We start from the raw sequence: 24691 nt of genomic DNA, 5'->3' as shown, positions 1-24691 counted from the left end.
CAAGGAAAAAAGAGCTTAAACATCAGCAACTCCAGAAGGTTCCACTAAACAGGCTTTTCATGAGGATCTGAGACAGTTTTGTTCCCATTTGGTCATGGAGCTGAGGCTCAGCACGCTGCTATTGCAACACTTCCCAAGTGCTGTGGTCTGGGAGAGTCCTCCTTCACATTCATCACACTTTCTCTGTGCTCCCAAAGCAAATTTGCATGCTCTAAAAGGTGTAGTAAAGGCACGGCAGCCCTGCTTGTAGGCATCAGTCATGCCAAATTCTGGCAGGATGTGCCTGAAAACGAGTGTGCTGAGGGACCTGGGGGACAGAGAGGCCCTTGCAGAGTCCGACCTTTGGTGCTGGCCTGCAGCAGCTGACTTTAAACCAGAAAAATAATAAAGGAAGGATTCAGACACAACTTATGTTTCAGCACCTATTGTAAATGTTATTCGTAAAAAGAGTTAGATTATTAAACTGTCTGCCCCTTGGAAAGTCAGGTATGTTCATCTGTGCTCATCTCTCTCCCTCCTTTGATAGCTCACAGGATCTGACCAAGTTGTTTGAGGTTGTTATGCCTTCACTGCAGCAACATCCAGCAATCTGGACTTGTATTGCGGTGTGTCTGTCTCAGCTGAATTGGTGCAATTTGGGCTTCAGGATGATTTTTGCATTTCAAAATTAGAAGGCTGGATTTAAAAATTACTTTCCCTTTGATATCTTAAATATGCACATGTTGCACTGAATTGGTTGACTGGGGACTCTGAATATGCCAGATATTTATAGTAGACTGTTTTAAAATTTGTGTGGTTTGGATTATGAGAACTGACTTCTACCAATACTCTCTGAGACTGAAGAATTAGGAGAGCCTAACCTGAAGAGAGATAAGGCTCTTTAGGAGAGCCTAAACCAGTAGAAATCTGGCTTCTTGTCAGTAAAGAAACTCATAGTCTGAGTCTAAAATGGTTGTAACATGTTCTCAGATGTAACTCTGAAGTGCTCTCTCTAAAAACGCATGTATTGTTACAACCACCAGATTTCTCTCTTGATTTCACTTTGCTGAGGTGTGAAAACAAAATTGAGCCCAGGAAAGCAGGGTACTGTTGGTGGTGGTGGTTGGTTGGTTGGTTTTTTTTTTTTTTTAGAATAGGTACAGCCTATTTTACTAAGGATATGAGGGACCGTTTTCATGTCTTGTGTCTCAAAAGGCAGAACTGCAGTAGGAATGACCAGCTTTTTGCCTTTTAATGGGGAATTTGTAGAGTAGTTTAGCACCCTAAACTTCCATTCTTCCCTTTATCTTGGTTGTATCATTTCTGTATTGTGTTGTATTCAGAGGCTTTCTGGAGGTGCAACAGAAATAAAGGCTGTATGCATACCTGGCTTGGAAGGAGCGTGAACCCTGGCATTGGCATGGTGTGTGGCACTAATGACTGTCCCCTCCTGCAATCATGCTGAAGCTGAAAGGTGGGCTCAGGATAAAATGAGTGGGTAACTGTGTGTGGTGAGGAAGAGGGAGAGGGCAGGAGAGAAGCTGGAAGCCATAGACATAGGTTTTCTAAATGCCCCAACCTTTCTGTACTCAGAATAGTTGTCTGTGCTAGACAAAAGTGATGACTTGATTAAGCTGAGTGCATAAGTGTGGCTGAGAGTCCCAGCTTTTAGGAGATATTTCAGTAGTTTGGTGACTGTTGATGCTGGAAGTTCATTGTTCTTATCTTCGAGATGTGCCACAGCCAGAGATGATGTGCCATTATTGGGCAGCTTTTGTATAGGTGGGGATCTGTGAATAGACATCTGAAATAAGAAATTTCTCCCCACCAATTCCAAAAATTCTATTCTCATCCCAGTAAAGCAGCCCAAGGGCTTTTTGTCAGTATGGTTAGCTTTTTCCCTTGCCTTAGTGTTCTATGTTTCCTTTGCATAAAAACATGTAGGCATGTGTTTTGCAGTAACAAAGCCTGAGTTTGGTAAAGGTAAATGTAAAGCATTCTATATGATTTAATCTTGAAGGCTTACAAAAGTGTGTGGGTGTCTTCTGGGTGCATGTCCCCTTTTCTTCATGGAAAAGGGATTTACTTGTTTTTCAGTGTGTAACTATTATATAGAAAGACTGTTTTGATTCTGGCTCGTGGTATATGCTTGCCCTCTTGTCTGTAGACATCAAATCTGCCAGAAGATGCATAACTATGTCTGTGATGATTTTAAGTTTGACTCAGTCAACATTAACCACCCTGATGCTCCTCCTTAAGCTGTATTGGAAAGGAGAATTTATCTCAAAGATCTTTGTGAAGCTTCTTTTTCTTCTCAGAAGTCAAATATTTTTGACACCTAAGGCTGCTAGCAGGAAACAGCTGTTCCTACAGCAGAGCTGTGAAGAAATGCTCATTCTCTTCACACCTGACTTGCCTTTTAAACAGCTGCCTGCCTATATAAACTTGCCCAAAAGGAATATACAGAGGCTCATATCTCCTTTTCTCAGAGTGTCTTCCAGTCTTAAAGCAGGGAAAATTAATAAATTTCTGTAAGCGTTCATTAGGACTACATTAATGACCTCCCTTTCCCAGTCACCCTGCATCTTTGCAGTAACGTATTTTCAAGCGGTATTTGTGAACCTCATGGGGATGTCATTGAAAGCAAGGGCAAGGGTGCTGGACTGAGTCTGCACTGTGCAGGTGTGGCTTTTCAGGAATGTGTGGTGGTGTCCTGCTCCCATGCAGATCACCATGGGTTTTAAATAAATGGGAACAGAGTGAGGAGCACACCAAGTGCTTTTGAAAATCACACGGTACTTTGTCACAGCCTGGGGCTGCCACAAGTGAGACTCTGCCAAGTGCAGCTACCTAGAAAATGTAGCCTCCCTTCTAGAAGAAAATATAAAATGCCCATGTGAAGGCTAAATACTTCCTTTTGGGCAAAACTGCTCCCATAATGTGAAAAGACAGCAAACCAGCACCTGTCGAGAGGCAAAAAGCAGAGCCTTTGTGGCTTGCTTGCAGTGTGCATGGAATACAGCAATGCTGTCTGAGTTGTGGGAGCGCACAGGTGCTTCACTTTAAGCCCTCTGCTCAGATATCAGCTGCCGTGGAAGGACACTGGTACAGCAGTGATTTGCAGGATTGAGCACAGCAGATGGATAATAGTCAATTCCTGCCTCCTGGGCAGTGATTTGCTGCCTGGTGCAATTGAGGCCCAAGGGCAGACTGTAGATGTTCCTGGGTCTCTGAGCTTTAAATCCGTTGTGGTTCACCAGCATGTGTGCTGCAAGGGGCTGTGTTAAGGCTGCTGGGAAGGGAGCAATGCTGTGTTTTGGGGAGCGCTGCAGGGAAGAAGCAAATAGATCTCTCTTTTTTGCAGTGCTAGGAGGTGAAAGTGCTAATTTTTAAGCAGAGCTGTCGATTTTACACTGGTTGCCTTTTCTTTTGTGTTTATAAGGTTGGCTCAATAGTTGCCACAGGACTATATTAGCTCCTCCATGTGTCTATGATGGACTGCAGCGAAGGGTTTATTCTTCCTTTTCCCTGGTCTGCTGTTCTTGCTTACTGCCATTGACACCTGTCACTGCTCTCAAGATTTCTGTGCCCTTGCTTGGGATTTCTCAGGCAGGAATGCAGCTTTGTTCTGTCTAGTACCAGCACATCAAATCCAGTATCTATGCACCAGTCTCCCCAGTTCCTCCTTTAACTTCCAACATCACCTCACCCTGAAGTCCAGTGCATCCTACCCATGCTGGAGTTGCTGCCCTGGAGCTGTGGCATTTGCTGGGGTGTGCATGATGGACTTTGGGGGCTCCTCAGCAGCCGCGGCTCAGCTGCAGCTTCTGTGCTGCCTGTGGCCAGCACACCTGGCCAAGTGACCACTCTCTGCAGGAGAGGAAAATGGGCGCTCTCTGGGTTTTCTGTGTTTCTTTCGCAAGTCTTGGTACCTTCCCTCTTTGAAAGAGCTGCCCTTACTTGTTTACCTCCAGGGTCTGAAGGTGGATTCTTCCCGCTGCCAGCTGATGCTTGCCAGACCGAAGCCTTCTCTGCCCAGCCCTTTCCAAGAGCCTTCTCTGGCTGGCTGCTGGTCTGCCTATGGCTTCTCAGAGATGTGCTTGGAGAGGCCATGTCCCCTAGAGAAAAGGCAGTGATGTGGGGAAGTAAAAGGCTTTTCTATGGCTGTGTCTTGAGGAGTAAGCTTGCTTTCTTAGAGTATGTGTCTGCTTTCACAGCCGTGAGAGGAGTAGCTGGCAAAGTGTATGCGAAGTGACATACTGGGGTATCACAGTGGCCTCTCACTTCTTGCTCCTATGTTCCTGCCTTGACGTGACCACAAGCAGCTTTATAGAGTGAAGGCAGTGCTAATAACTAAACCAGTCTCTCTCTGATTTAAGGCTGTAAGTAGCCATGCAAAGTAAATTAATGAGCAGTACTGTACATGTTGTGCAGGGAAGCAGTCATTTCTGTGTCATTAGTGTCTGTGGATGAAAGGGGACTGCAGACTTGTCTCTGTTACTTTGAACTTCTCAGCTTTGACCTACGGACAGTGTTTCTGGGAATGTCAGCTGCTTTGGTTGGTCTTCTGTCCTTTACTGTCTTCCTCCCCCTTGTTTTTTTTTTCTTCAGCAAGTCTACTCTGTTTGCATTTCCTCCTTTGCAACCATTATCAGCTTTGGTGCTGCTGCTGTCAGTCTCTTTAATCAGGCTGCAATTGGTAGTGCTTTGCTTTCTACTGCAAGCCTGGCTGTGGTTTACAAAGCTCATGAAAGGAAGACCTCAAGATCTGCAAGTTGAACTTGTAAAACCCAGCATCCTCGATGGATATAGTAAACTTCAGTTGTCCAAAGTTGGAGGTTGCATGCTGATGTAAAATTTGCTTGCTCCATACTTCAAAGCTTTTGCCTGATGCTAAGAGAAGTTTTAGAAGGTGAGCTGCCGTACGTGGGTGAGAACAGCTGTCGGAAAGTGAGGGTAGCTGTCGTACAGCGGAGATGTGGTCTTCCCATGGGGTTTGCTCTGGTAGTCTTGTGCCCTGCAGGTGCGGAGCCTGGTGTTGCTCACACCCTTGCACACAGTCTCACGTAGTCTGAACACAAGACACAACAAGCATATAATGCCTTTTCAGGGAGGCTTGGCAAGGAGGAGGAAGGCAGCGGCAGCAAAATTGTGAGGCTGGTGTTGGGCAGGGTGGTTCCAGCTGCCGCCTACGTGTTGTACATGTCCTGTGCCTGGCTGTGCCAGAGAGACTGTCTGCAGTCAGGAAGGTGTGTTCTGTCCTTCAGCCCTCGCCTCCTCCCTGTGAGCCTTCCTCTGGTGTCACTGCTGGCAAACCACAGCCTGCGGAGGTGGTGTGAGTGAAGGCACAAGAGCAGTTTTAGCTGACTGGGTTAGATTATGTTTTCAAAAGCACCTGAAAGCTTTGGATAGTCTGTATTTTGCTTAAGTGGTCTATAGAGTCTGATTTCTTCCTCCTAGTCCCAGACTCCATATGTTGTCCGTGACAGCTGTGAGCATGAGACGCCTAGGTGTTCAAAGTGTGCAGAGGGAAATCAGAGGCTCATTCTTGGGGCTTTAAAGGAGAGAGGAAGAGGTCAAAAGGTCCTGACAAACACCATGCATTTCCCCCTCCCCAGTTACCAGCTTCTAAGTGGCAGAATCACACTTCCACTGGGGATGATGTTTCCTGGAAAAGCTGTTGAGTGTACTTGTGCCGCTAATACTGGTAAAAGCATTGAATAGCCAAAACATTTGCTTGAAGTTATATTGACAAAATAAGGAGAAACCTTAATGAGAGGAGGGGGAAATCTTGGGTGTACTTCTCTTAGTGCACTTTGGATAGCAAGCAGTTCAGTTGCTGTGCTTTGTTTTCCTCTTTTCATCTTTCCAGATTCATTAAAACATTTTGACATGTTTTAATGATCAGTTGACTTTGTTAGGACTGAAATAATGAAGCTCATCACAGCCTAGAAATAAAGCCAGGATGTTTGTATGCAGAATTATCTCTGGATGTGCTGATGGGGACTGGAGAAGTCATCAGTCAGCTGAAGTTTCATACTTAATGTATACAAATCTTGTCAGGGAGTTTGGTGATCCACTGTTGTTTACTTTTTGTACAGTGGTTTAATGAAATGCTGGTGACTGATAAGTTTGGGCTATAGTGTTTTTCTCATTTTTCTTGTTCTAACTGTTGAAGGCAATATCAGGCTTTTCCATGGAGGTTTTTGGCTGTTGGATCAGGCTTCTGTAAGTGCTAATGTTGTTAGTGACACCTTACTAGATGGTTTAATGTGTTAGTGTAATTTGTGTCCAAAAGGAGAAAACTTAGCTCCTTTCCTGTAAGAATTAAGGCTTTTCAATATTCAGATAACAGAAAGAACATACGGGTGAAGTTTAGGTTGCTATTGGTGTCTGATTAAACATTCAGGTGCCTTGTGCATTAAAATGTTGTTTCTCACATTTCTAATTCTTAGATCTTGGTCACACAGTGCTCAGGCATCCTCAATGTGGATGTGGCATGGCAATGCAAAGAAATTGGCACATCTGTCCACAGACTTTCCAGCTGCTAGCATTTAACCCAGAGGAAGTTGTGCCAACAGTTGTTTCTCCCTTCCCTGTGTTCTTATCACCATCTTTCTTTTCTGATCAAACTAGTAAGACACTTATCTTAGACTCTGTGAATACTTTCCTAGCAGACAGCAACAACCAAGGAAAGCAAATGCTCAGAGTTGCTTACTGGCAAGCTGGGGAGGCAATGAGGAGTTTTGGCCAGGTGTCCAAGCAGACTGCAATCACTTGAAATTCTTCCAAGCCACAGCTTGTTCTCACCAGGGAAGAAATCCAGGTTTTGCCACTGAAGGTGTGACCTCAGGGCTCATAGTTTCTCTACATCGTTTTCAGGCAGTAGAAGCCATCTGGTGCTGTTCTTGTACCTCCCAGTCCACATATGTCTGAAGGATTATGCCACATCCCCTAGAAAAAGCCTGTCTTATGAGCAGCTGGAAGCTGTGTGTAGAAAGGATGTACCAGCTCTCTGATAAACTTACTAGGAGTGGGAAAGCTAATTAATCATGCATTGCCTGTGCATCCTAATCAGTGCAGTGTAACTGGATGCTTTATGCTTTCAGCAGACACTGAAGACCTTGTATAGCTTTCCAACACTGTGGAGAAAAAGTATAAGCCCAGTTTTTATAAAGAATGAAGCTGTGGACTGAAGGTGGGCTCTTCAAGGGTCTTCATGCTTGACTCAGCTTTACTGCTGCTTCCAAACCTTCAATCTGAATGTGCTGACTGTTGAAAAGCTGAGTTGCAGAAATGTGTAGCCCCTCTCCTCAGCTTTTGCTGAAGTGTCCCTGCGAACCACAAACAAGCAAGAAAACACAAGAGCGGTCTTGGTAACCAGGCCTGTCACGCCTTTGAGAAGGATTGTCCTGAAGCTGTTTTGCCTGGACCTCATTCTTTGGTTGTATGTGTATTTTATGAAAAGACCTAACAAGGCTAAAACCAAACCAGGTCAAACTTGATATGTCTGTTTATGTTGAGATGCATGAGTTAAAGTGGACAGAAGAGTGAAAATTTGAACTCTGCCAGATATGAAGAACTGATAAATGACTTCCAAGCATTGTTGCTGTTTTGAGACAGCTGATGGCTTCAGAAAGAAAAGATTGGGTCAATGTGTACTTCTTGGAACTTAATGTTTTGTTTTTTGGAAGTTTTATGATATGTTGAAACACTGTATTGCATAACTTCTTCAGCCCTTCCCTGTTGCTTTCAGGGTTTTGTTCTGCTTAGCTTTACATGTAATTGTGCCTGTTAAGCTCCATTTTACTGGTTTTATTCATCACTTGCTGAAGACATAACATAACAGTGCAGTGATACATCATTTTCTAACAAATGAATAATAGTGTCGTGATGCTCTGGAAATCAAAACAAATGTTTACGAACTACTAAAATGCCTCAAATTTTGATGTGAGGAAGGGGTGAGATGTCAACAAAGAAATTGTTGGATGTTTTTGGTAACGCTGCCTGTGTCAGCAGGGAGATGGTACATTGCGTGGTTTGGCAAGCCTGACAGTGAACTGGGACCCTTGTTGGACTGCCTGGGCAGTCTGTGCCCCCAGGGGAAGGCTGGCTTTTTTCCATCTCTGGAAAGAGATGTCTGTGTGTAAAACTTAAAATGTTTCATGTTTACATTTCTTTGACTTTGCAGGGGAGCTGCAATTGACAGTCTCAGGGATGTACTGTAGTGGGATGGGCCATATGTGTACACTTCCAAAGGCAAATATCTTCAGCTCCAAGACAGGCATATTTTTTTTCTGTCTGTGGTTGTCCTGTGGGTCCAGGTGAGGCTGTACTGTGCTGCTTCGGTGAGCAGTGCAGTCACTAAAGACTTTCAGTGACGCAGGGCAGCCTTTCAAAACAAGTCAGTATCTATTAGTCCCCTGGGATGCCACATAGAGCAAGGCCAGTTTGTGTTGCCAAATTAAGCTGGAGTCTGTGGGGACTGAAGCAACCACTCTGGATTTATAAACCCACTGGATGTCCTCTCCATGTTCCACTGTGTGAAGCCCTCTCTGTGCAGTCCTTGCCTCCCAGTACCTCAGGGCACTTTTTCTCCAGTTGCAGTACTGCTGTGGTCAGCAGTCCTGCCTCCTCCAGCTCCTGATGCTGATCTTTGGTCGCTCGAATCTTGTCACCTCCCTAAGGTGCTCTGATGGCTTAGGGGCAGCTCACAGTGGTACTTTCACAGCAAATGAGATATGTTTACTTATCATGACAAGTAACTGCTTTCCCAAAGAAGAGGTGAGCTCAGTCATGCCTGCAGGTAGCAGGCATGGATGTGATAGCCTCCTATATTGTTGATGTTTGCCCTTCTGTCACACTTGGGTTATCCTCTGGAGTGTTTGGCAATGTGAAGGGATCAGCTTTGGAAGAAGGGCAGGTTTATGACTGGTTTTAAGAGCCTGGGCACTCTGGATAATGGTTGGTCTTGGTGTACCCTGGCAAGCAAGCTTATAGCAAAGTAATGGGTTCATAGAATAGTTTGGTTTGGAAGGAACCTTTAAAGGCCGTCTAGTCCAACCCCCTTGCAATGAGCAGGGACATCTTATAGATCAGGTTGCTCAGAGCCCCATCCAGCCTGGCCTTGAATGTTTCCAGAACTGGGGCATCTACTACCTCTCTGGGCAACATGTTCCAGTGTTTCACCACCATAATTGTTTTAAAAAAAAATTTCTTCCTTATATCTTAACCTGAATCTCCCCTCTTTTTAGTTTAAAACCATTACCCTTTGTCCTATCACAACACACCCTGCTAAAAAATCTGTCCCCACCTTTCTTATAAGCCCCCTTTAAGTACTGAAAGGCTGCAATAAGGTCTCTCCAGAGCCTTCTCCAGGCTGAACAACCCCAACTCTCACAGAAGAGGTGTTCCAGCCCTCTGATCATGAATCAAAGGGACTTCTATGGAGATGAGGATGGCTTAATCCCTCTCTCCTTTTGATGGTGGGATCCTCTGCAGCAGGAGCTTTAGTTTTGAACCTCCAGGTCCAGTACAGAAGCATACACTTGGCTGAACTTAAGTGATGTGACAGCACATTGCAGTGGGTATTTTTTTTATCTTGCTGAGAAGAATAGACCATAAGCACATGTACTGTTGAGACACCTTGTCTCTTGTTTGTAATTCACCTTGGCTAGCCTGTACAGCTGCTGCTTGTTTAAAGCTCACAGATAAAAATAGGCTCCCTCAATTACATATGCAAATGAACATAAAAAAACCAGACTGCCAAGAAGTGCTACAGTTGGACACTTATAGGCCCAAGTGTGGAAACTGCACGTGAAAATTGAGTTACCGCCCTTGAAACCTCCCTGTGTCTTTGCAGAGGATTGACAGTGGGACTGGGTGAAATTAGTCCTGCTGGAAGGAGCTGCAGGGCAAAGGGTGTTATTAAGCTAAAGGATGGTCGGATGGCAGGCAAGCCCAGTCCTCAAGCCTTCCTAGATGTTTGCATGCTTATTACTTGTCAACTGCACCTCCATTGCCCTTAATTATCTTGAGTGAAAGGAAACACATGTTCAGGCAGCATTTTCCTCTGTTAGGATAGATATTTAAATATTTGTCAGTTTTCTATAACATCCATTAAGGATTATTCTCCTTATCATTTTCTGACTCCCAGACTTAAAAGGCAAGCTCTCCTAGGGGGGGTCTTCCTTTTAAATTCATTTTAGACATTTAGATTGATCGGTATGCAGTTTTTGGTGCTAAGTATGTTAATGATTACTAGATGTCCTTGTTGTGGGATATAATTTTCATATAATGACATGTAGTTACCCTTCCCTCTCATGTCACAGGCAAGAGGGACTTTGATAAAACTAATTATTGCCTTGTAGCTTGCAGGGTGAAATCTTTGTTCATCCACCTGAAACGTTTGTATGTTCAGGGAAGAAAAATCCAGCTTTGCTTCTCTCTGGCTTTTGGGGAGTTTTTCCATCAGATGATCAGTTTTTCTGTCTTCCTGAAAGGAAATTGTAGTGAGGTGGGTGTTGGTCTCTTTTCCCAGGTAACAAGTGAATGGAGGAGGGGAAATGGCCTCAAGTTGCACCAGAGAAGGTTTACATTGGATATGAGGAAAAAATTAATCACTGAAAGGGTTATCAAGCAGTGGAACAGGCTGCCCAGGGAAGTGGTTGAGGTGGAGGTGTTTAAAAGACATGGAGATGTGGCTCTTAGGGGCATCATTTATTTGTGGACTTGGTAGTGCTAGGTTAATGGTTCTGAAGGGTCTTTTCCAACCTAAATGATTCTATGTGTGGTATTTCCAGTGTTTTATTGCAAGACAAGACTTTTTCATGTCCATTTGTGCAAACTCTGCGTGACAAATAAGATCTGCTTGTTGATGTTGTAAGAGTAGCTGTCAAACCTATTTCAGTTGCCTGACATGATGTAATGATGAAAAGTCAGTTGTGGGTGGTCTTCCAGAGAACTGACTGATTTTTACACCCCCCCTCCCCTGCCCTTTTATTCCTCTGTAAGGCCTTCTTGCTGTGCTTCCTTTTTATGGGACTCTTCAATGGGTGTCTAACCGTGGTAGTAATAGATTAATGTGTTCAAACCTGTTCCAAGCTTAGCATGGGGATGTTGTAACCTGTAGACTTTCATGTATCAAGCGGTACAGCAAGGGGTAGATGGGTTGATTAGCTTTGTGGATTGACTTGCCTTCATTGGACATGAGAGCTGTGGAAGGTCAAATATGTTTTGCAGGATCTGCCAACTTCTGGGTCCTTGTTGATCCACACCTCAAAGCTGAGTGAAAAAAACATCAAACCTGGGAGGCCTGGTTGTTCCTAAATCACCTGATAAATTCCGCTGTATCTGTGAGGCTGACTGTGTAGACTGTCGTTGTGCCTGGGGGCATGTACCTGGCTTTCAGAAGAGCTCAACAGCTACATGTTTCGAATAAAACCTGGTGCTTTTGTCTCATAGCAAGTGTTTTAAAACTAAATTGAGGATCAGTGCGCCCATCTGAATGGTTTTTGCAAAACAGATTTTCCTAGACCTGATGTCTGCATGTCACTGTGAGATGAGTCCTGTGACCAGAGAGGACTTTCTCCGTTTTCCTTAGAGCAAATCGGAGCCCTGGCCGGGCAGCACATCGTGCACGTGGCCTGCGGAGAGTCTCACAGCTTGGCGCTCAGCGACCAGGGACAGCTCTTCTCCTGGGGTGCTGGCAGTGACGGGCAGTTGGGCCTCACCACTATAGAAGACGCAGTGACAGTGCCAAGGTAAATTTTTAACAGGTTCAGGTTTCCTTAAGGCAGCTCCTTGGAGGCGATGTGTCAAGGGTTGTTTGCCTTCCAGCCTGGAGTCAGTTGGGAGCCTTTTGCTCAGAGGGGCTGTAATCAGGCACTTTACACGTAGGAGTGTAAGGGCAACGCCGCCTCCTTTTCTGAACTGTACTGCTACTACCTGAGCCCCTCTCTGGGATTCAGACAAGTCCTCAGGAGGTTTGGGCAGGACAGGCCTTCTGCCTGTGAGTGCCTGGGGCATGGAAAAGAAAACCAGAGCAGACTTGGCTTCCTCAATGAAAAATGCCACTGTGTTTTGTACAGGGCAAGGAAGTGCATGAGGGAGGACACAAAAATAGAAATGCTGTGTGTGGTACTCATTTATTGCAGTCCCTAGGAAGTCCTCTGACATAGGAGATACATTTCAAGAGTGGGGGGAAAAAAATATATGACTGCATGAACCAGCACCTCAGCTCTGAAACTGTTTTTGGAGTGTTGCCCATTAGCAGCAAAGCTACTAAGCCAGCCTACTGCAATTCTGAATAGTGAATGTTGTACTGAAACTTTAGAGTAGTGCTCAATTTTCTTTATTTACTTATTTAATGTAATTTATCTGTGGCAGGGCACTAATAGGGTTAAGTACAAGGACATGTAGGTAGTGGCAGTGGCTGCTGGCAGACACCAAGACTCCTCCATCCAAATAGTTCCCAGATGATAGGTCTCAGCTTATCACCATAATTAAGATAAATGGTCTCTTTGTATCTAATGGTGTTGTATCATGCTACATTAATAGCAGATGTAGTCTGTCTCTTATGTGGTCTGCCGCTGCAGATCCAGTGCAGAGGAGAAGTTTGGGATGTCTGTCTAGGGTGGCTGTCATTGTTGAAATAGTATTTAAAGGAAAAGAGTTTCAGTCACAAAACATTAATGTGTGAGCTGAAGGGCTCTGTGGGAAGACAGTCCTTAACTTACAGGTGGCTCTGATGTAACAGAGAGACAGGGTCACATGTCACTGTGATAGTGCCATTCTAATAACAACATTTTTGTGAAATAACTTGAACCTTTGACATGCTATTCTCTGTACAAAGCACTGAAGAGGTTTAGGTGCTGTAACTCATAGGAACTGCTTGGTCCCTGACAGCATGAAAAATGTTGATGTCTGAAAAAGAGTAGTGAGAGACACCAAGAAGCAGCTATTTTAACCACTTTCAGATGGCTGGATTCAGTGTTACAGCTGTAAATATAGTTGCAGTTAATAGTCATGTGTCTGAAGGTCTTAACAGATTGGCATCTGTTATGTATGGATCTGTGTTACCTTCAAGACTCCATTCCTCAGTCTCAAAACCATAGGTTATATGTACACGTAGAACTAATATCTGAATAGAAATCATAATTTTGACCTAAGGTGATACTGTATTTGTGGATACTTATTCTAACATAGTGTTGTCGTCTTTAGGTTGATAAAGAAATTGAACCAACAGACAATACTGCAAGTTTCTTGTGGAAATTGGCATTGCCTGGCTTTGGCAGCAGGTACTGTAACATGCATAATTTATTACCAATATTTGTGCTGTTATTTTGTACATTATCCAAGATTGCGTATTTCTGCATAATAAACCAGAGACCTCCCTGTCCCAACCGCTTTCAGGCCAAATGGGAGGCTAAAAATGGATCAGTTACCATGAATATTGAAGAAGAGCCTTGCCAATACTGTCAAGAAAGAAAATGTTACACACAGGCCACCCATTGTCTCACTGGTGAATGATGGCAGGAATACTTAAAAGCTTTCTATCTTGATGTATAAAAATGTGTGTAATTAGGTTTTTTTGTGCTGAAATTATCCTTGGCTACTACTCTTCTGTAACATGTGGAAGGTTCTTTGTTTGAGTTAAAGCAGTCTTATGTTGTATTTTGCACTTAGTTCCATGTCTGTTTATTTACCTGGTGGCTTCAGACTGTAGTTTTATTTTGGCAAAGCATGTCCTGCTTGATTTTTCCATCATAAGGCCCCAGTGAGAGCGAAGCCCCCAGTGCTGGCTCTTACTCATTTTGACAAGCTTGCTTTTCTGTTGACCAGCTTTTACTTGCCATTCTCTTTTTCCTGTGTTTCAGATGGCCAGTTCTTCACATGGGGGCAGAACAGCTATGGTCAGCTGGGCTTGGGTAAAGAATGTCCCTCCCAAGCCAGTCCACAACGTGTCAAGTCTCTTGATGGGATCCCTTTGGCTCAGGTTGCTGCAGGCGGAGCCCACAGTTTTGCCCTCTCTCTCTCAGGAGCTGTGTTTGGCTGGGGGAAGAACAGCTCAGGACAGCTGGGACTAAGTGATGAACGAGGTATTAAAATTATGCTCCTCAGTGTAGGAAGGATGGGCTTTTTTGGTCTACTGTCTCTTTTTACATTGACAGTATATTTTTTCTGAGTGGATATGTAACCTGCAGCAGCTGCTCTTGGGAGGAGAGGGCAGAGGAACAGTCTCTGAGATAGGATTTTCATACTTAGTAAGAACAAACTTTTTTTTTCTTCTTGTGGATATTAGTAGAAGTGAGGAAGGTCAAAAAAGATCTTGCAAACCTGAGTGTTAATATGCATGCACTGAAGGAAGTACTCATATTCTTTCTTCCTCTTCTCAAAAATGCTTTGTCCATATTTTGTTTGAAGTTGATGTGGAACAAAGGCCCTCCCTGCAGAACAGCAGGCTGAACCCATCCCCTTGTTTGCCAGTGTGTTTATGACTGGTGAGCAACTGTATGCTACAAAATGATGGCAACACAGAGTATCTCAGTATTGTAAAATGTTATGTAGTTTATTGGTTGCATGGTCTTCCAGGCACAGAGGGCCAATGGTAGGGGTTTTTTCAGGTGGCCATGTTCAGTGAAGCCTAGCCATCAACAGGCTTGAAGATAGGTTTGTAAAAAGGTCTTTTCCAACCTAAATGATTCTATGGTTCTATGAGGCTGAAGAGTGGGTATGGCATTACCACTGGTCTGAAAAGCCCAGATCTCCCCTGCTTATTATTAACTTTTTGCAAAAGCAAGTGAATGAAAGATTTTCTTTGGAGCTTCAAATCAAGGTCTTCACCATTTTCTTTGTAGTTGCTGAGTAGCTTTAAATATCTAGGCAAGTTACTAAGTATGGATGTGATACCTAGCATGCATGGATAATTTATTTTGCATGGGTGAGTACATGAGGTGTATATATTTGTAAATGTTAGGTTGCATAATGTGGTAGTATATAAACACTGTATGGTGCAAGAGAATAGCATTACCTATAATGGAATGGTGCATTTTGACAACCCACCCTACCAGCCGGAATGTATTTAAAGCAATTACTCAAAAACAACCTGTAATTTTGCAAAGGAGGCTCAAATGTTGTATGCATCATTTCACCTTGCTTTATGCTTTTAGGATATGAAACACAATTGTAAGACTTGTAACATACCTGTGTTCTCTCAAAAATGCTCCACGTCTAATCTCTTGTACTGTATGTAAGCTAGAGTTGATCTAGTATAAAAGCAGCCATGTTTTTTTCATGTAGACTGGCAAATAAAGCTTGTAGTTTCAAGAGCTGCAGTTTATATATGAGAGGCTTGCTTTAACATGGAGCTAATCTTAATTGAACATTTAAGGGACATCTGCTTGTGAGGCTATGTTGACCAGAGATCATATTCTGCTTACCTCTGAATACATGGCACCATAGTAAATATGTGGTATTTCTGTTAAGTGAATCATGGTAAGACAGTGTGAATTATACCTAGTGAACATGAACAGCAAAGTGTACAAACACAAGTAGTCTGCAGTGCTGTTATTTAAAAAATTATGCTGTAGAGATAAGAAGTGTCATTGCTGTCAAAATAAAGATCAGTGCTACAATATAGAACAAAGTAAATGAAAAAATCTGCTCTCACTTCTAAATCTGGGAAAATGTGGCTATTTTTCTTTCACTACCCAGAAAAAAAACCACCTGTCAAATCCTTGAGTGAGAATCTTAAAAAATGGACAACTTCTCTAGGTAGGAACCTGATTTTTTTGTTGGTATGAAGTAAGCAAATGCTTCCCTTAATATCTGTTTCAGGGTGCCTACGGCTCCTTGAAACACTTAGCTTTTACTTTATTTTTATGTCAGTAAAACATGTAACCTCACTGTGTGAGCTAGGACAGGTGGGATGCAGGAACAACTACAAAACCACAGACGAAATGCAAAGAGTAAATTTACCTCGTCAGCTGGGGAATCCCTGAAGCAGCACCTGAGCAGGGGCACACCGGTACCATGGAGCTGGGTCTTTGCTAAAGGATCACTGAACTTGCTGTTTTCACCTGTATTTCAGGGATTTGTGGAGGTGTAGTTTACCCCTGTGCTTTGATCTTTCCCACAGCAGGGCGAGAATGTCAAGCATGTTTGATAAGGTGCCTCTGAGCCTCTCACAGGCCTGTGTTATCTGAACACAGGTGTTCTGCTTGTCTGACATACAAGACTAAACAACAATTAGTATAGAATCATAGAATCATTTTGAATGGAAGAGACCCTTAGGATCGAGTCTGACCATAACCTAACTCTGGCACTGAACCATGTCCCTAAGAACCTTGTCTATGCACCTTTTAAACATCTCCAGGGATGGTGACTCCACCACTGCCCTGGGCAGCCTGTTCCAATGCCTGACAGCCCTTTCCATGAAGAATTTTTTCCTAATGTCCGCTTCCGAATTTCCTAATATCCATTTCCTAATATGATATGTGTTTTTCTACACCTCAGCTGCAGGTAAATTGAGTGTGTTTATAATCCTCCTCGCCTTTCCCCACACTTAGCCTATTCATTCTTGGGATACGCACTTCTAATAGTGAGGATGTCAGAGCAAAGGAGAAAAGCCATCATTTGACGGTTGGCAGAGATTAGCCTTTGCAAGTAGGAGGATCTTCTTCTTAAAGGATGACAACAGAAGGAAGGATAGGCATTTAAATACACCTTGGGATTCAGCTTGTCATGTGTTGTGCTGATGTCTGCCATGTGTCAGGATTGTTCTGTATGGAAAAGGTCGAAGCAAGGTTTTGGAAGCAAGTGTTTGCAGTCATCAGCGAGGAGTCTGGAATGGAGCATGAGGCTGAAGGCGAGCGTAGCTATGCTGCACTCATCATACCTCCCAAACTGCAAGTGCATGTTGAGTTGATACAAGATTCTCAATATTTGCATTGTTGCTCTGGATGATGTTTTTTGAGTCAGGACAAAGCTTTTAAGAATTGGAGGGGCAAAGCAGCAGTGAAGTACTCAAAGATGTGGCGCTTTTTTTTTTCCCCCAGTTGTTGCAGCTTCCATTGCACATGTGGAACACAACTGAAAATCAGACTGTCAGTGGTTTTCTCAGACATTTAGGTTCGTGTTAATGAAACAGCTCCTTTATTTTGTCTTCAATGCAGACCGAGAATCCCCTTGTCATGTGAAGCTGTTGCGGTCTCAGAAGGTTGTTTATATCAGCTGTGGAGAGGAACACACAGCTGTTCTGACAAAGGTAAAGATGCCAACCTGGGAACCCTGGCTGCTATCTTGCCTGCCTGATGGTTTCACATGAGTTTCCTGGGTAATGGTAGAAAAGAACAGATTGACTTACATATTCCATCTGACCTTAGTAAAAGAAACTAAATGGACAGTGTAGTCATCTTATAATTTATTCTGAGATTCATTGCCAGCATGATCTGTTGCTGGTTTTGACAATAAAACTCGGGTGAATTGCTCAAAAAAATAATCTTTGAGCAAAAAAATGGACACACATACATCCAAAGGGGTGAAAATAGCGTTTTGTTGGAAGATGAAAAGAGAGTGATATTATACATCAGAATAAAATGCAAGTCAAAATGGGTGTTTAGCTGAAACATTAGCAGTCACTCACAGAATTTACAAGAGATTTTCAGTTCCAAACCTCCTGTTTCCTAGTGGAGTATAGCTTAGTGGACAGAGGACAGGGCTAGGATTTGGAAGATCACTACTCAGTTCTTGCCTTGCCTCTGCCACTTCCTATGTGTTACTTCCTTTTCTGGTGGCTCAGTGTACACCACTGTAAAATGAATTAAACAGCTGGCTTTGGGATTCCTGTAGGAAAAACACTTGTATTAGATTCGTTCTGTAGCAGCTTTTATTCAAAGAAAAAGGTTGCAGTCTTTCTGATCAGCAGCTGGCAGAGATGGATATAAAGTATTGTGGAAATGGGTGCTATTCAGCCATGTTTGAACCTGCAGGGATCTTGGACTCATCTGGTGATGGTGGGCAGAAGCTTGTCTAATGCAGACATGCCTAAAGATAATTTTGTTAGTCTCTGATGGGTGGCAAAGTAGCTAGTTGGAAGCTGCATTAGCAGAATCCAAGTTTCTTTTCTGAATCCTTTGGAAATCCCCAGCAATCTCTGCCTAAGCTTGGGCTCATACTGAAACTGGAGTCAGAGAGATGCTGCTGGGTTATGGGTCCCTAAATGGAGAATATGCTGTTTGGTTTGCTAACAGAGTGGAGGGGTGTTCACGTTCGGTGCAGGTTCCTGTGGGCAACTGGGACATGACTCCATGAATGATGAAGTGAACCCCCGAAGAGTTCTTGAGCTGATGGGCAGCGAAGTATCCCAGATTGCTTGTGGCAGGTGAGTCTTGTATGCAATCAGAAATTTTCTTTGGTGGAGGTGAATGCTGACACTGAGTCTTGCAAATAGTCTTGCTTCTGTATCCTATGTGTTAGAACTATGTTGATTTAAATTTTACTTCCTGTGAGAATTTTCAAGCCCTCTAAAGGAGGTTGGTTTTTAATTGGGATTGTTCCTTGTACTGTAACCTGGTAAAAAATGTCTCTCCATCTTAATAATTCAACAAGACTTTAAAGCAGCAGCCCATTTGGTTGCAAGTTTCCAGCCTCTTTCATGACAAGAGGGTTAGTAACACTGGTGCTGTGTTGTTGCCTTTTGATATGTACAGGCTTAGCAAATGACTAAGCTAATTCCATCTGTGAGCCTGATACCAGCCGCATGCTCTTTGTCACTTCCACCTAAAGAGCTCCATCCCATAAACTGGTGCCATCAGGTGGCAAAAACGGAGCATTGGTGCTAAGTTGAAGATGCTGCTTTGCACCAGCTTTTGGCCTAGGGGAATGCAGAATGAATTTTAGGCTGCATTTGTGTGTGTTTGGGTTTTTTTTTTCCCTCTCTTAATTGTTAAATAAGGCGCAAATTTTGTACCCATCTCTGTTACAGACATCACACTTTAGCCTTTGTGCCTTCTTCAGGAATGATCTATGCATTTGGCTGTGGAACAAGAGGCCAGCTGGGAACGGGGCACACATGCAATGTTAAGTGTCCCTCTCCTGTCAAGGGTCACTGGGCAGCTCACAATGGGCAACTCTCAGGGAAACCTGGTACGTACTGTGCGCAATTTGGAGTCACAAATGGACATAACTTCATTTCACCTGTGGCTCTCTGAAGACATCTTGACATTGTTCTGTGGAAGTTCTTCAAATAACAAAAGAAACCCATGCTCCTGTCCTGTGGAAATGACTGGGTGACCTCATGCTTCCTCTGTTAACGTGTGCCCTCTCCCTTTTGCTTTTCCTGGCAGAGCTCAACATTGGGCAGTCTTGAGCCTTCATGAAATTGTACTAATGCTGATTTCTGAGGGCTTTGTTTTCTCTTTAAAACTCCCATTGCAGTTTAAAAATGACAACTTTTCCCTCCTGCCAGGCCCAGTGTATCTCTCAAGAAGGTGCTACAGTGCTTGAGTTCCAGCTGATTTCAGCCTGCACTTCAAGGAACTTGGGTGCTCCTTGCAGTATAAAGCCTGAGACACAGGCAGTGCAAATGTGGGGAGAAGGCGCAGTAGGAACTTGCATTCATCAGCCTCTAACACAACTGTGTCTCTTTCTTCAACAGATGCCTGTAAATATCACATTGTTAAACATATCTTCTCTGGAGGAGACCAAACATTTGTGCTTTGCTCCAAATATGAGGTAAAACAAATGAAGTATCTTCTCGAGCCTGCTCCCCTGTCCCAGCCTTCACAATGCATCATTTGGGTTTGGTCATATCTCCCAAAACTGAACTGTTGCTTTGGGGTCTGTTCTGCCTTAAAAACCTTACCAATGATGACAATTGTTACAGGGTTTTACTTTTTAGGGGTGGCTGAAAGTTGCCTTCCTTTAGAGGCATGTCAGAGAGCCATTGGGAAGACACTGATTTCAGTTTGATCAGCAGGGAGGTGAGTCCAGTCTCCCTTGCAGACTGGAAATGAGGGGCTGCTTTTCTCCTGAGACACAGGTCCATGTGATTAGAGTGTGGGGCTGTGGACTGCAAACACTGGGGTTCTGTCAAGACATGCTGGATGGAGGGCTGAATGCTGAATTGGTTTTTCTGCTTCTGTCGTCTTATTTCTTTGAAATACACTTTTGAGGCCCGGAAATAGGTTTAGAATAAATGTACTAAGCCTGTAGCTATATATGTGTGGCCATATTTAATAGGGCTTTGGTACATTTAAGGAAACTTTTTTCCCTCTTAAAAAATGTATTTGATCTTGTTTCTCTTCCATACCTTTCCATGCCTTTCCTTTTGGACTTCTTAGTAATGCCACAGCTTCTTAACCAAACCTGTTCAGAGGCTACACTAAGGAAGCTATCAGTTATATATAGAAAACAGAAATTATGAATTAGAAGAAATTGTTTTACAAGCCTTGTCTTTGCTGAAATCTGTATCTTCTCACAGAATTCCTTGCCTGCTGATGATTTCCGGACCATAAATGAAACACGTTACACTTCTTTAATAAATGATGAAACTATAGATGTCTGGAGACAAAAGCTTTTAGAAAAGAACAGTTCTAATTCTGTCAAGTAGGTATTGTGGCACTGGACAAGCCTTTTGTTGAAAGTTTTATTTAAATAATTTTGTTGGCTTCCGTGCCATGCTTTCACTTGAAATTTAGCAGCCTTTTCAAGTGTGGTTCTTGGTTGTATACAAGGGGAGGACAGTTGTCAGTCACAAGGCTTCCAGGTTAGAGCTTTGGAGCAAAACCAGAGGAATTTAAAGCTGCCTCAGAACATTGCAAATGGTGGGTGGGAAACAGATTTTAAAGTTGTCCTTCGTGTGCTTAGAGTTCATGAAAAGCAGTAAGAACTTGTGAACAGACTGATAAAATTCCTTCCCCTGTATACCATGAGAAGGACAGAATAGGCAGAAAGGAGTCACTGCTAACAACCCTCCTTTCAAAGAGAGATGTTACATGATCCTGAATGAACCACTTACCCTGTGCTCCTCTGAAAGGGTGATCCTGACATTGTTTCCCATAGAAGGAAGTTAAGAGAGCTGAAGAGATTTGCTGGGGCATCTGTTCATTACCTCTCTCTCTGTTTTCTTTTGTCTTCCTGCTGCAAACAGTAATGTTGTTCAGATCCTGTCCTCAGCTGCTTGCTGGAATGGGAGCTTCTTGGAGAAGAAGTAAGTGGCAAACTCACAGAAGTGTGGCTTTCCCTTGAGGCAGGCTGGAATCTCTTTACTTCACTCACTGCTGCAGTGGCATTTGGTTTCTCTGATCAGACAGGAGACAGGGGCAGAGAGTGTCCACTGAGGAGGTGGGTGGTCAGAGCTGGGTAAAGAAGGTGAATGGTCTAAGAAAGTGCATGGTGAGTGTACTGTAAGTGGCGCGGATTCCTCAGAGTTGTCACAAGTGTTATTTTTCCTTATGAAATGAATATCAACGTCTTTAGAAGAGAAGGATAGGAATACAACATTAAGGGAAATAAGTGATGCTGAGTATCTGAATAGTCTCTTATGCAGCTGAGCTGGCTGATGGGGCTGGTGTGTGTGAAGGTGTACTTCAACACAGGCTGCTCTTGAAAAATACATCTGGAGCAGCATGGGAGCACTTTCCTTTTAGGTGATGTCAGTTGTGGAAAGTTTTGTGCTCGTGCTTAGAAAAGCAGGAATTTCCAATAGGTGTAACTAACAATAGGTGGTGACAAGGATGTAATATGCATAGCTGAGTCAAAGGCTGTGGGTTGGGAGGGATTGTGTTGACTGTGTCTGTGAATGTTGGGGAGGTAACAGCATAAGGTGAGGAGGAGGAGAAATTTTTTATGATGTAATGAGTAAACGACCTGTAACTAGGTGAAGAAAAGCTTAGTTACTGTGAGTAATCTTTGAGTAATATTTTCCAGAAGCAAATTGAAAACAATTTAATCATTATCATTGTGTTTTTCTGCCTGTCCAATGGTTTCTTCTCTAGTAGGGTTATGACAAGACAGTGTGCTACTGCATCAGGAAAGTTGTCATGTTGGCTTAAAACACTTGTTGAGGTATCCAAATTTTTGAGTCACTGTGAATAGTCACCACTTCCCTTTGAATGTGAAATTGAGTGGAGTTTATGACTTCATCACCCCAATGCAGTTCTCCTTCCACTTTAGTGATGTCTTGGCTGGTGCAGGACTTAACTTTTACAGAAGGTCTTTGAACAAATGAATGATGAAATTTGAAGCCACTGTACACTGATGTGAGGGTGTATTTAACCATGTACCTTTATACTTGAAGCCTTACATCACGGTGCACTTGATAGAAATATCACTCCGGTATCCCAGTGCCATATGGTCCTGTTTACAATACGGCATTGTGGTACACAGGCGTAGATGGAAAAGCAGCTTTTCCATGGCTGTGTGACTGGGCGCGCTCCAGTACCGGTTCTGCACATCACAGCCTGAAGCACTCTGTAACGCAGTGTGACTCTGAGGAGCTATTTCCAGCTCAGTGCCTGTGCTGTGATGGAAATAGCCATTCTGCTACAGCAGGCTGTGTTTAGCTTCTTGTGTTGTTGTAGCCACACCAGCAAACTGACAAATGCCATCCCATCTTTAATAGCTGCCTTTTCCTTCAGAGTGTCTAGTACAGCATAGTCTCGGGTGAATAGTGACAGACTTGGGAAATCCTTGAGGTGGATGGAATGGTGTCAATGACTTTTTTTTTACTAGCAACTGCGAGGTTTTATGTGCAGCTCTGCTGCAGGTGATTGTGGTGAGAGCCTCTGCCAGAGATGCTGATCATGCTCTAGACACCGAGCTGGGTAACTTACCTGCCGGACTGGACATTGAGCATTGCTAGGTCTGGCTGTTAGGCTGTTGTCCTCCTCAGGCTTGCCTTCGTTATCCCCCTTACACAGGTAGCCTGAGTAAATTACAGCCTTTCAAGCACAGCAGAAAGGACAGCACATCTTTGTTACAACTGAACACATGTGAAGCCTGTTCTCAGCTGTGTGGGGTTTTGATTGTGGTCGTTGTTTAGTTTTAGAAAATTTGAGAGTGCAGTTACCAAAAAGCTACTCTGAATATCTTCCGCTGTTTTCTTTCAAAACCCCTTATCTGATGTTCGCTTGTATAGCCGTCAATGTCTTCTTATGCATCACCCTTCCCTTTCTTACTGAGTGTGATTAAACAGATTTTGCTGTAAAAAGCAGTGTACATGAAGACAACACAGAGCATCCTAATACATACGATAGATATGTATTTTATAGTTTTTTAAGCAGTTTGGCCTACCTAGGCAGGCTTTTAGGTAGTGAAGGAGTCTTGGGGAAAACAAAGACTTCAATAAAGTGTTTCTCTGCAAGAATCCCAACCCTAACCAAGGCCCAGAGGAGTTCACAAAGGAGAGTTGCCCATCTTGTCTTTAGCAAGAAGATTCCAACTTCTGCTTAGTCTGATTAATTCCTCAGAGGTTGTTTCTCCATTGCTTACTCTCAGGCCATGCCAATATGCAGGTGATGGTCTCTCTTCATTAAACTTGCCTGTCTGTCTGGGATTTTTTTAAAGAATCGATGAACATTTTAAAACGAGTCCGAAGATCCCAGGGATTGATCTGAACTCCACCAGAGTGCTGTTCGAGAAGCTGATGAACTCTCAGCACTCCGTTCTCCTAGACCAGGTATTGCACTTCTGGGGTTTTGGGTATTCAGAAGGGAAATAAAGGCTTTGTCCCTCTGTAACATGCAAGTAACAGCAGCTTTTTTGGGGAAAGGTTGCATTGCAGGTATGCAGGCCAGGTCCTTTATGATATCAATGGATACTTCTCCATTGAGCTGGGCTTAATTTTACCTTCTCAAAATGTGTCTCTAAGACTTGTCTGTGTGTGGTTTGTTTGTTGGATTTTGTTTTGGTTTTTTTTTTTAAATTATCTCATGGCATTTAACACTTGAAATGGCTCCCAAATTTAATTCTATGTGTGTTATACTTGTAAATAATGACTATGTGCTTGTTTATTGCCTGTTAGGAGTTGAGCACTTTATGGTTGTATAATGCATTCCAACTCAAAGGATTTCTTTCATGAGTGCAGAGCTGTGGGATAAAATTGTATATGTTCCCCATGCAATTTTTTAGCCATAGTTTTTACACAGTTTTTTTTTTCCTTTTTTTTCTCTGGGTTTGACTTTTAAACCAAGGGTGTGACCTTAACAACAGGGGTTAACTAACCTTTAGCCAGCCCTGGAAACACCTATCCAAATGTCTGTGCATTTTGGAAAGATCGGCATTTAGTTCTGTCCTATGGAGTGTTTTTAAGAGGTTGTGAACAAAAGCTGTTGAGTCTGTCCATTCTGAGTGTGTTCCATTTCATCAGTTCTTGCACATCATCTACATTGCAAGTGCTCTATTGCCTGGGATAAGTTGCCTTCTTTTGCCTTGTTTTCCTCTAGATACTGAAGAGCTTTGAAAGTTTTTTGATTCCTCAGCTGTCCAGCTCACCACCAGATGTCGAGGCGATGAGGATCTACCTGATTCTCCCTGAATTCCCACCCTTCCAAGACTCCAAGTATTATATCACATTAACGCTCCCTCTAGCAATGGCTATTCTTCGCCTAGATACCAACCCCAGCAAAGTTCTTGGTAAGAGCATGGCATTTAAGATGCATGTTGCTCTCAGTATCCAGCTGGGACACAAAGTGGTGCCTTTAGGTTTTTC

General features: G+C 43.3%; 1 protein-coding gene across 3 annotated transcripts in view; it reads left to right on the top strand.

Annotated features, from left to right (window-relative positions):
* LOC135988063 (probable E3 ubiquitin-protein ligase HERC3) overlaps positions 1 to 24691 on the top strand; it is a 50865-nt gene that overhangs the window by 9178 nt on the left and 16996 nt on the right. For 2 of the 3 annotated variants that reach the window (XM_065633617.1, XM_065633618.1), the window contains exons 3-13: positions 11582 to 11741; positions 13201 to 13277; positions 13857 to 14078; positions 17154 to 17245; positions 18231 to 18361; positions 18965 to 19125; positions 19637 to 19713; positions 20462 to 20586; positions 21131 to 21190; positions 23548 to 23659; positions 24426 to 24615. In XM_065633617.1, coding sequence (XP_065489689.1) covers positions 11582 to 11741; positions 13201 to 13277; positions 13857 to 14078; positions 17154 to 17245; positions 18231 to 18361; positions 18965 to 19125; positions 19637 to 19713; positions 20462 to 20586; positions 21131 to 21190; positions 23548 to 23659; positions 24426 to 24615 — 1407 coding nt within the window. Of the gene's footprint in view, positions 1 to 11581; positions 11742 to 13200; positions 13278 to 13856; positions 14079 to 17153; positions 17246 to 18230; positions 18362 to 18964; positions 19126 to 19636; positions 19714 to 20461; positions 20587 to 21130; positions 21191 to 23547; positions 23660 to 24425; positions 24616 to 24691 lie in introns of those variants that run through there. The other variant, XR_010606110.1, reaches the window with a different exon arrangement.

Source organism: Caloenas nicobarica, chromosome 4 (genome assembly GCF_036013445.1).
Source record: "Caloenas nicobarica isolate bCalNic1 chromosome 4, bCalNic1.hap1, whole genome shotgun sequence".
Classification (NCBI taxonomy): Eukaryota; Metazoa; Chordata; class Aves; order Columbiformes; family Columbidae; genus Caloenas; species Caloenas nicobarica.
The sequence above is the reverse complement of the archived record's forward strand: the minus strand, read 5'-3'. Positions and strand labels throughout refer to the sequence as shown.